This window comes from Thunnus maccoyii, chromosome 5 (assembly GCF_910596095.1).
Source record: "Thunnus maccoyii chromosome 5, fThuMac1.1, whole genome shotgun sequence".
Classification (NCBI taxonomy): Eukaryota; Metazoa; Chordata; class Actinopteri; order Scombriformes; family Scombridae; genus Thunnus; species Thunnus maccoyii.
In genome coordinates this window covers 9,009,326-9,022,132 of record NC_056537.1, presented here as the reverse complement: position 1 = coordinate 9,022,132, position 12,807 = coordinate 9,009,326, and the positions used below count along the sequence as shown (strand labels likewise).

The 12,807-nt window shown below is 39.4% G+C and overlaps 1 protein-coding gene across 2 annotated transcripts in view; it reads right to left on the bottom strand.

Annotated features, from left to right (window-relative positions):
• Positions 1-11,507, bottom strand: part of LOC121898035 (AP-3 complex subunit beta-2) — a 48,768-nt gene extending 37,261 nt beyond the window's left edge. For both annotated transcript variants that reach the window (XM_042412911.1, XM_042412912.1), the window contains exon 1: positions 11,255-11,507. In XM_042412911.1, the coding sequence (XP_042268845.1) occupies positions 11,255-11,367 (113 nt within the window). In that variant the 5' untranslated portion in view covers positions 11,368-11,507. The remainder of the gene's footprint in view (positions 1-11,254) is intronic.
• Between the last annotated feature and the right edge of the window lie 1,300 nt (positions 11,508-12,807).

Below are 12,807 nucleotides of genomic sequence, written 5' to 3'. Positions count from 1 at the left end.
CTTTGTGTGAACCCAAAAGATCAAGAGCAACCTGTAGAATCCCGGGCAGATAAAGTGGAGAGAGAGTGGAGAAAGCCTGCAGTTTTTTCTTAGGCCACTCCTCGGTGTTAATGACTTGAATGAGTCTATGAAATTCTCAAGATCCTTCTGAGACACACAGCAAAGAGCAGCTTCAGTCAGATTCTGTGTTATAAATACTCCTTTCCTCCGAGGTTAAGTACATCCAATGTGGACATTTCTTGCAAGAATGACGCAACAAACCTCACCAGAAATGCTCCAGTGCCTGCTGACAGACTTCTCCACGGTGGCAAGGTTGATATACTGCTGCCTGAGTGCTGAAATCCAAATCCACCGGAGCCCCTGAGTACTGTAGGGGTTCTTTTTTTTTTCTTTCTGTTACTGCTGAGTCTGTAAAGCATCCAGTGAAGCGGACATCAGCTGCTCAGTAAATGGATGCTCGGCAGAGAGGGGCGTGGAGTTTTATTTGCCATGAAGCGTCTCCTCTCGCGACTCCTCCCGCTGCTCATGTGGTTCCTGTTGCAGCACCAGTCTCTCTCTCTCTCTCTCTCTCTCTCTCTCTGGTCTCTCAGTCAATGTATGTATCTGAGCTCTCTAACAATGACACAGCCTCTCCCACCTTTTGCCACGTTATCACTGCCCCCATGAGCTTGTCATTTTTGCTCCGCCTCTTCACATTAACGGATAAAAATCTTGCTCCCCTCGTTCATTTGAACTCTCGCTCTATCACAGCTTTCCTTATCTGCCTTCACCCAGACTCGCTGCCAACAAACCTTTGCAGATTCCCGACAGATGCTTTTAAATATTCCTCACTCTCCTTGCTCATTATGTAAAAAAAAAAAAAAGTTCTTTCTTATTAATATTTTAATATACTGTGTGGTGCCTTTTTTTTCCCTGGTCTTACATGACTCAGCTTTTTTGGCAGCGTCGTGATGAGGACATCTCTCTCTCTCTCTCTCTCTCTCTCTCTCTTTCCCACTCACTTCTTTTTGACTCAAAACAAAAATAACTGCCTTAAAGCACAATTCACATATGCTCGACCCTGTGATCTGTAACAGCTCAGTTAGGATTTGTTGACATTTGCTTAAGACTAATATGATTTTTAAACAGTAATGTCATCAAGAAAAAAACACCCTGAAGCTGCAGCATTTACAGTCACAGTGATATAACATGATCTGGTATATCATGTTTTGTAATGCTGTAAAAACAAATACTATAATCGATATGAAAAAGAGAATAAATCTTTAAAAAATGTAAATAATCTCTATCTAATGGTGCAAAAATGAAAACATAATTGTTGTACTATTTGAAACATCCTAAGAAGATCCAGTTCTGTAAATGTCTTGACATGTCTTGTCATGACCACAAAGACTGCACATTTAAAGCACCAGTGTGTAAGATTTAGGGGGATCAATTGGCAGAAATATTGGCAGAAATAGAGTATAATATTCCTAAGTATCTTTTCATTAGTGTATAATACCAAAATAAGAATTGTTGTGTTTTTGTAACCTTAGAATGAGCCTTTTATATCTACATAGGGAGCCTGCCATGTTTCTACAGTAGCCCAGAACGGACAAACCAAACACTGGCTCTAGAGAGGGCCTTTTACGTTTTTTCACGAGTTTCGTGACCACCGTAGAGTCTCCTACATGCTGGGGAGGGGTATTCAGTTGGTTGCAATCTGCAACCTCACCACTAGATGCCACTAAATCGTACACACTAGTCCTTTAAAAGTATTTTTTGAAATTTCTTCTTCTTCTTTTTTTTTTTTTGGTCGAAACTTTTTTTTTCTGATTTTATGCGCAGTGCAGTAGCATCATAATCTCTAAATGAAGGAGACTTACAATAACAGGGCAACTCAAAAGGAATATATGAAGGCTTTCATAAATTAATAAACTGTAGTATGTCCTAAAGCTGGATAATTCTACTCCCTGCTGAGATCAAAATGGAAATAAGCCTTTTATCTTTAATGTTTTATCCATGATGTTTTTTTGGAGGGATACTTTTAATATTACCAAAAAAAAATTTTTTTTAAATTAAATCACTTCATTTACTTTGGCCCTGTCTAGAGCAAAGCATGATCATCGCCAGGGTTAGACACTAAAGTGGCTTTGTGAGGCATACATCAATCAGCTTATATATATATATATTTTATATTTTTATATTTTTATACAGTCAGTGTGTTTCATTTGAGGGTAAAGAACATTGATAATTACTTTAAGGAATAGTTTGACATTTAAGGAAACTTTCTTCAAGCGTTTAGATGTCACTCTCATGTCTGTTTGGTAAATAAAAGGCTACTGTGAGCTGTCGGTTAGCTTAGCTTAGCATAAAGACTGGAAATGGGAAACAGCTAGCCTGGCTGTGTAAAAAAATAACAAAATCTGCAGTGTGTAAAACATAAAGCTGTGGTTTTACCAGAAATAACTAATTAGTAACTAGTGAACTTTAGACGTGCTGGCAGGTATATTTTGTTACCTTTGGACAGAGACAGGATAACAGTTTCCTCCCTTCTCCAGTCTTTGTGCTAACCTATTGTAAGCTTCTTATCTAAGCATATTTTCCAAAATGTCAAACTATTCCTTTTGACCTTTATCAACCTTTTGGAAGGGACCAAAAAATCTTAAAACAACATAGATTTCTTTGACATGGCTTACAGTATGATGTAATTGACAGAAATTCAAGTCAGATAAGCTGTCATCCCACAAAGACAACAGCTGAGAAAGGCCATCATGTCACACAAAATCCAACATGACACTGATCTGACATTTGGTTTTATGGCTTGAGAATAAAATGCGCTGCAGTGCCCCAAAACAAAACAATACAAGTCAGATATTGAGATTTTCAAACTCAACAAACCTCAGCGGCAAGCAACATCAACCCTCTCAAACTTACAATAGTCATTTCATGTTGAAGGACAGTAATTACCTTTAAAAGAGGAGGGAAGTTGTTGTTGTTGGGGTTTTTTTTTGTTGCTCAGAGTAATAACACAGACATATTGACATGATTTGAGAACTGAAGAAACATTTCCAAGGTCGTGTTTCCATGGAGACGACTGAAGAGGAGGAGACATTGACTTCTGCAAACACAGATCTTCACAACAACAATGCCCAACATTAACTCACTTGAATCAATCAATGAAAGCACAATTTAAGAAGTAGTTTTAATTTCTGACCATAACAATGACTACAATTACATGCACACTAATATTCTACTATTATTCCAAATACGACAATATTCCCAATTTGATACGGATCATGTAAACAACATATTCCGTTTGGATATTCCGAATTAGGCCTTATTCCGAATGTAGCATTTTCCAATTTTGACATAAGGGATACGCTGACATTATTCGGGTTTTAGGAGCATTCTTTGGACATGTATACAGCACATTCGTAATATGCGTCTCAATTGGGGTTTTTACCGCAGTTTGCGACACACCGCCGTCGTCTGCTGGAGCAGGAAGGCAGACAGAGGAGAGGAATGAGAGGAGAGTGGAGAGCTGTTCAGGGTGGGCTGGAAAAATAGAGTACACCTTCTCCACGACGGGGACGGAGGGGTTCGGTTATTATCCTGACTGACGTAGACGACTTAGTGTGATGCACCAAAAACACTCAGCAGTGTAGTAAACATCATGGAACAACCTGGATACTGGATGTGCCTGTAACTATAAATTTATAATATCAGTCATATCAATATAAATTATAAATATCAGGCAGCTCACTCGTTTTTTACCTCGTTGGTTTACTTCACTGCCTGCAGAAATCTTGTGATTCATGTTCCCACTGGAGCAGCCCTGAAAACCCTTTGCTTGTAAACAGGAATATTAGTGGAATATTCATTTTCATTTGCCATATAAACAGCTTGGTAGGAATATTGGCTTTTTTCAGAACAAGGGCAAAAAACTGAATATTTTGTGCATGTAAACATAGTCACTGTTCACCGATCCCCACATACAAGACAGCCTTGAAGAGCAGTAAATCCCTGCATGGACAGATTACAGCGTAGAAACACTGACTGGTTGTTTTTTATGCACAGACTGGGATACCTTCCCTGGAGAGCTGAACCTGGACAACGCCACAGAAGTTACCATAGATTACATAAAACTCTGTGTTGACACTGTGATCCCAAAACGGACAATAAAAGTCTACCCCGACAACAAACTTTACATCACGAAGGAGGTGAAGGACTGCATTAACAGAAAAAAGGAGGCATTTAAGACCAATGACCAAAAGCAGTTGAACCAGAGGCTAAAAGAAGCAAGGGAGGCGATAGAGGAAAACCTCCAGGCTATGAACCCTAAAAAACTATGGGACTTAATTAATGAAACAGCCATCGACATGAAACCCACAAAGAAAATTAAAACAAATGAGCTGAGTGGTTTTTATAGGCAGTTTGACAATTATGATTTCTCTGCTGAATGTGACACAGTGCTCAATGGTATTGCTATTGATGATGTTGACAGGCTAGAGATTTATCCTAAATCTGTCAACAAGAAGGTCCTTAAGGAAATCAATGTCAACAAGGCCACAGGTCCAGATGGTATCATGTGCAGGTTAATTGAGACCTGCCTGGTGCCCCATTGTCCAGAGGTCCCTAGATTCTCACACTGTACCAAGACAATGGAAAAGGGCAATCATCACACCTGTGCCTAACAAACCCTGTCCACGGGAGAATAATGATTTTAGACCTATTGCTCTAACCTCTGTTGTGATAAAGTGTGTGGAGAGGCTAATGGTGAGCAAACCATAGCTGAATAGGCCCACAGCTAGATCCTATACCAGTTTACACACAAACACCAGAGAGGCACTGATGATGCAACTAAACTAAACACCTTGACAAATGTAAATTTCAGCTCAGCCTTTAACACCCTGCATGCTCTCCTGAAAACACTGCAGTATATGGATGTGAACCCCTGCACTATTAAGTGATACCACTCATCTTCTGACCAACCGCACCCAGCAGGTTAGGGTGAACAGGACCCTCTTTGAGCCCCTGACCATCAGCACCTGCGCCCCCCAGGGGTGCGTTAGTTCCCCTGTGCTTTTCACCCTGTACACCAATGAATGCACTTGCAGCACTGCTGACGACACAGCTATCCTGCTGTACACAAACATGAGATTCAGAGCTTTGTCCAGTGGTGTGACAAACACTTCCTCACCCTCAACATTAAGAAGATGTTGGTCTTCAAACCCACATCCATTGGAGACCACTCACCAGTGGTTATCCATGACTAGAACATAGCCCAGGTTGACTCTTACAGATATGTGGACATACACATCAACAACAAACTGACATGAGATGTTCAGGTAGAAAATGTCTGCACTAGGGTCCAACAGCGACTACACTTTTTTCATAGCTTGAGGGTCTTTGGTGTCAGCCAGAAAGTGTTGCTCCTTTTCTACCACGTCCTAGCTGAGAGCGTCCTGCGGTGTGGCATCTCAGCCTGGTTTGGCAACCTCAGTGTACAGCTGAAAGACCAGATTACCCGACTGACACAGGGAGCCATGAAAATCGTGGGAGTCATGCAGCATCCCACACTCCAGGCTGTCTTTGATGATACAATCATCAGACAGGCTCAAACAATTATTTCTGACCACCCATGCCGTCCATCCTGAGTAACAGTTTCTTCCCTCAGGCAGATGCTTCAGGCTCAACCACTTTAAGAACTCCTTTGTCCCCCTGTCCATCAAAGCCTTAAATGATAAGCTAGGCAGAGGCTAACCCCTGTAACGCTGCTTTTAATTCTAACTGTACATATATACACTTTATGTTGACTCTACGTTGATGAGGCTGCTTTACTCTTACTGCACATATTATGTACACCATAATGATGACTACAGGTTTGTTGTACAACAGGCAGCGTGTAATTTGTTGGTTGATGGCAGTCTGTGCATGTACTGTAGATATTGTGTGTGTGCATGTGTATGGGTGACAGTGTATGTATTGTATATATGCACTGTGTTATTTGTATTTTTTAACAGCTGTTACTATATGTGTCCAGGACAAATTTTCATCTGGGCAATAAAGTACATCTCATCTCATCTCATCGACTGATTTTTGCCAAACCGCCTTAAGGCAAAAATCTCCTCCTGTAGGACCAAAGGTCACAGTTCACTGCCTGGAGTTCAGCCATCTACGAGGACTGAGCTCCCTCTGCTGGTGAAAAAACATACTATTTTAAACTGATGTACTTTATGTCTCCACTCCAAGACTTTTCGTACTGATTTTCGATCACTTTTTATAAAGCTTCCTCTAAAATCCTCCAATCCTATACAGAATACCAGTCAGTTGTAGTAATAATGAAGCTTATTAGAGCTGGTGGTGTTTCTGCTTGACCCAATTATTCTGCACGGTTTCATTTCCAGAAAAAGCGAGAGAGAGAAACAGTGGGAGGAATAAACAGCAATGTGATCTGTTAGCAAACCGAGATACATGCACAGATAACAAATCACAGAGGACTAAGACACACAAAACTCTAAAGAGAAGCTAAAGTTAATTCACAGATCTTGAATAATGTTGTTTCAAAACTCGATATCCACTATCAAGGCTTTACTCATACAAAATTATCACCCGAATGAAAGTTTAACCAAAGTAACGGTTTGAAAGACTCAATCTAGAAGAATTCATGGACATTACTGAAAATATAAAGATGATAAATGCCAAGAAAATATAAACTCTTGATAGATCGTTTTAGAATAAAGCTTATGTTTATATGTACTGTATATCAAACAGAGTGTGACACATCTGACAGCATGCAGTATGATTGTGCATATGAGCACTGATGACTCATACAGTATAGATGCTTTCAGCAGTATTAGTCAGCGCAGCTTTCCAACTGACACATACAACAATGGAGATTAAATGTTTCTTTGTCTATGATATTCTAATCAAATAATTACATGCACACAATTGTCTAAAAATAAGAAGTGAGAATTAGACTTCTGCATTTATTTTATGTTAGTATTTTTTTTAAACATCCTATCAATATGGTCCACACAGGTGTTTTTGTTTATTTTGTCTAATTAAACCTCTTCTCAACACTGCATGAGCGAGTACAAACTGTGCTTAATTGACATTTTCTGATTTTTTACACCTGCTTTGGCGGAAACTTGCACTTTTAAAAACATCTTTATACACCTTGATTATTCTTATTGGTACATGCAGTTTGATTGACCTTACATACGTTCCCTGTGTAGCTCTACACAACTTCACCAGAGCAGAGGTGTGCAGGACCTTTAACATATTTGATTGATACATACAGTTGGCCCCTGTGTGTCACCAAATTCAGCTAAACAGTACGACAAAAATATATCAAACTGTACTGTACAACTACATTATTGCTGTATAATCGACCATTTACAAATAGTGTAGTACATAATCTAAGCATGCAGGTTCTTCCCTGTGCTGCTTCAGTTCACCAACTACATTTTTCAGTGGGCCTCTTCCACAGAAGACATTTCTACATGTCACAGTAGGAAAAGCACAGATGTAAATAATAATAATTACCAATGACTGACAACACTTGAATAAAACAGATTCATTATTAATGTTGTTAGTAACACCTGTGCTTTTCCTACCATGACAAGTCAAAATGTGTGCGGTGAAAAATTGTCTGAGGTGTAAGCAAGATGCAAAACAGCGTAAACAGCATCTCTCTAGCTGTTTGTAGCTTCTTTTTTATTCCTCTAATTCTAAATGTTTGTGTGCAGCTGCAAGCTGCTCCAGTGAAGGTTGACTTAAACATTCCCAATTAATGTCTCATATGTTATCCCTAACGTCATCAAATGGCAATAAAAACTACAAATATAACAAATATAAACCAAAATCCAGTATTTTTTATGTCCTAACATTCTGTGCCAGCTGTACAGTAAATTATGAACTCTTTACTACTAATAGGTTTTTCAATGAGACTCGTTCAGCTTGCCTTTTACATGAGTACAAGCAGACAGCATTGTACTCAAAACAGTCCTTCCCCAGCATAGCCCCATTTACAACTGACTCTTTTTATAGTCCACTTATGAATCCAGAGGACAAAGATCCGCACCTTGTGTTGCTCACTCAGTGTAAGTCATTTTGCAAAAGAGTAGTAGATACTTGCCAAATAGTAAGGTAATGTAAAAGAAGCCAGAAGCCGTCTGGCTTCATGACAGCGTTAACATTAAGACTGACTTCTGGTAGTGTCCTTTGGCCCATGTAGGACAATCCTCGTGTGTGTAGAAACAAAGATGCTCCTGAAAGAACAAATTGTTCCCGAGCAGGACACCAGACTTCACTGTACTGACTGACGAGTTTCTGTTCAGAACAACAAATCTAGATGTCAATGCAGTTTGTTGGTGTCAGCTTGGTGTCTGATATACCAATTGCCTTTCTAAATAATTTAGTTTAGTTAATTTAATTTATTTTTTAAAGGACCGGTGTGTAAGATTTTATGGCATCTAGCGGAGAGGTTGCAGATTGCAACCAAATGAATACACCTCTCCTCTCCCTCTCCTTCCAATCGTGAAGGAGAACCTACGGTGGCCTTGAAACTCACGAAAAACGTGAAAGGTCCTCTCTAGAAACATGGCAGTGCAACATGAAAGGGGACCTGCTCCCTATGTAGTTATAAAGGGCTCATTCTAAGATAATGAAAACACAACAATTCTTATTTTCGGGTGATTATACATTAATTAAAACATACTTAAGAAAATTATATTCCATTTCTGCCAAGTCTGTTCTGCTAGATGCCACTAAATTCTACACACTGGTCCTTTAAACCAACCTGCAGTTTGTATATAGAGGATGCTACATCTTTACCAGTCTATTAGCTGTCATCTTGCTTTGAAATTTCACTCATCAGAGTGTTAATTGCCTTATTAGATGATGTCTTTAATAGCTGAAAATTCTGCTTACTGGAAGTGAATCTAACATAACCCACCTTTATAGCCAGCGCTGTAGCTAGACACTGAGGTCATGGCTGTAACTTGTAACTATAAATATTTGAGCAGATTTTTGTGGGTTTAAGGGTGAGCTAGAGTGAATAAGTTGGATTGCGGCAGAAGCATAATAACATCTCATCCAAGTGACGTTACAATCATTGTTTTGCTTTTTAACTTTTGTCTGCTCTTTCTTTCTGTTTTAAAGTGACACTACACCAACTGTACACATCATGTGTGTTAATATTCAGCCCATGAAAACAGTTTTAATCATCTTGGTTATTTAGGCTTTTGCTTGGAGACTATAATTTTATTCAACAGAAAGCCCTTGCTACAAACCAGTGCTGTTGAGTCTGAAAAACATGACATTTACCAGGCAAGGAGGGTCTAATGAAAAGATGCTATCAGGTTGTATTATGGGAAGAGTAGGATGTGGCTGTTTTGAAGCTTGACCCCACAGCAGGGACTAAAAGTCAGGGTATCTCTGCCTCTGCTGCATCGGTTTTGACCACTATTATTAAAAAGCTGTTTCTCACAAGTTCTTAAAGAAATAGAAGTGCGATACAGTCACATTTTTTCAAGTCTGACTTAAAATAACACTCATGCCCATATGTGCAATACATTGAAAGAAATTTTATTAGCTTCAGGTGAACTTCTTAATGTATTTGACACATTTTACACAGATCAGACTGTGGATCTCTATATGGCCATTGCAGACAGTAGGGACAATTACAGCAATCAATTACTCTTTCTCCATATGTATGGTCATGTGAGCATTGTTTTAAGACAGACTTGGAAGAATGTGAACCTACCTTTAAATGTAAAACACTGAGCTACATTTCAGGTGGGAAATTATTATGATTATTATTTATAGGTCTGTCTGGCCATTTTATATCTAAAACAAGAACAATGAAAAGGACACAACTGAATAAAAGCTTCCAGTGGTGGAAGAAGTACTCAGATCCTTTACTTAAGTAAAAGTACAATGCAGCAATGTGAAAATACTCCTTTACAAGTAAAACATAGCTAAAGTATTACAGTAAAAGTAGTGGTTTGATCCCTCTGACTGATATATTTTTATATATGACATCATTAGATTATTAATACTGAAGCATCAGTGTTAGAGCAGCATGTTACTGTTGTAGATGCTGGAGGTGGAGCTAGTTTGAACTACTTTATATACAGTTAGCTAATTTAGTCCAGTGGTTCCCAACCTAGGGGTCGGGCCCCTCCAAAGGGTCACCAGATAAATCTGAGGGGTTGTGAGATGATTAATGAGAGAGGAAAGAATCTGATACACAAATCTGTTTTCAGCTTTTGGACTTTTTCTCCAATCTTTGATTTTTGGTGAAATATTGGATCACTTGAACATTTATTGAAATGAAAGCATGTGAGAAGTTTAGAGGGAAAAATCACTATTTGGTGGAGCTGTTAACAACTCATAGACATCTGAAATGTGACGCCAACTACACACTGCTTTTTGTAAGACGTCAAAAGCCAAAAAGGTTGGAAACCACTGGTTTCATCTTTAACAATGTGTTGTATTTTAAAAGCGTGTTATATTATCCATTGTGTCAAATCTTCATTGGAAAAGTAACCAAAGCTGTCAAATAAATGTAGTGGAGTAGAAAGTACCATATTTCCCTCTGAAATGTAGTGGAGTGGAACTATAAAGTAGCATCAAATGGAGATACTCAAACAAAGTACAAGTACATCAAAATTGTACTGAATTACAGTACTTGAGTAAATGCACGTAGTTAGTTTCCACCACTAGTAATTTCCTCCTATTGACTGATATATTTCAGGTATTAAACCGGGTCCATGTGTGTCTGAGCTGCTCACACTGAGCTGCTGCTGCTCTGCGCGCTGTCCAGCAGGGGTGGTGCTGAAAAGCTGGAGCTGAGGCCTCACATCCCCTCTGACAGGCCTTTCACATTTCACCTCACAAATATAACATAAACGCTGCCATTATCAACACCCCAACCAGCCTGTTTTAAACACAAACCGCTGAATGCACCTTTATATCCTCAGTTAACAACCGTCATTAGACGTCATACGACCAGCTTGAGCAATCAAATCACGGTGAGAAAAGGCAGACACCGATTTCAATCACGGGCCTAATAACAAACAAAGTTCAGTCTGGAGGGGTGGGTTTACGTTATATTCCGTTCACCGACATTAAAATACACTTCTTATGCATCTCAGCAGGGAGGAAACAGCATCCACACTGCACCTCCCCCGCCATAAGTTGCCCCGGTGCATCCCCATAATATGACAAATAAAAGGCGTCAGCTGCACCGAGGCAGGTGGCTCCGTACCTTTTGTAGTCGGAGGAGAAAATCCCTCCGCTCGCCGGGTCGTGACCATATTCAGGCTCTCCGACGCTGGAGGAGCCCCCTTTCTCGTCGTTGAAAGCAGAGCGGTCGGACATTGCTGTGGCTTTCTGTGTGTTTTTTTTTGTTTTTTTTTCTCTCTCTCTCCCCCTCACAGGGCAGCGATGGAGATTTAGTGCAGAAGGCAGCAGGATGTAGAGCTCTTAAAGGCGCACAGACACAGATCTGTGAGGAGGGGGGGAGGGATGATGCTCTGGTCACGTGATGTCCGTCATGTTTCCCTCTCCAGATTCCCAATACTTTTTGTTTTAACTTCAGTTCATACAGAAAATATTGTGTTGGCATATACAGTATGTCAGAGCATTTTCACATTTTCTTTTTTCTTTCTTTTTTTAAGCTTAGCAACATTTTATTTTATGAGGAAAGCAACCTCCAGGGCTTGAAATTAACTTTTTTCATCACCAGCCAATATGGCTACTAGATTTTAAATTTTACCAACCAATCAGAATTTCCATTAGCCAAAATGTTTTTCTTGAAATATACCAGATTATGAGAGCCATTTGATCAATTTAAACATAAGTATTAGTAAAAAAATATAGCATAATAATTGTCTTTGACAGCTTCCAGCTTGAAATGATTTGTCCCAACCACAAAAAGGTTCATCTTGTATTTTCCACACGTGTAGATCCGGCAGTCCTGACAGTACATTATGTTTTACACGTCACAACATAGTGTTCATGGGAAATGTAGGATTAGGACTAGGAGGGTTGTTTCTGCAGCCTGCTTCAAACAGATGCAGTGATATTTAGAGCTCGATTCATCACTAGTCAAGTTGGCAAGCAACTTTACAATGTTACCCGTCATTTTTACATGTTGGAGGGTGTTATTTTCTAGCCCTGGTTGCCTCTATATTAAATCTCTTGAAATCCACCCACCCAGGAAAAAGGTCAGGTTGAATTCACATGTACAATACCTGTCAAACATGTGGACACACGTTCTCATTCAAGGGAATGGGAGGGTGTGTCCAAACTTTTGGCTGCTGCTATAAGTACAGGCTGAGCACTCAGATTCTTCTCCTATATTTTTCTTTTTATTAAACCATAGCAGCACTTCCACAAACAGACTTCTGTCTAAGGCTCATGTCTTCTTCAGTGTGTGTGTTAGTATGTAGACTGTTGCTAAAGCTTGCCCTGTACTTATCAGCAAAATTATACCATTCAACTTTGTGTCATTAATTGTTTCATTCAAATACAGTAAAAAAAAGTGTTGACTTATGAGGATTACTGTACTGAACAAATCCTCATGTCATTCACTATGGAAATATGTGATGGGAATCCTGAGCTCTGGTCATATAAAGATGTCATCCTTGGTATGTGACACATGCGTCATTTCATTTTTTACAAAGTGTTTTTTTGTAATTTATCATCAATCTCTCCCTGTTGCTGATGGAGGATTTTCAGTGCACTACAGTTGCCATCATTTCCATTGACAACCATGTGATTCCTTCTCATAAAAGCTTTACAAAGTCTCCATCTGCT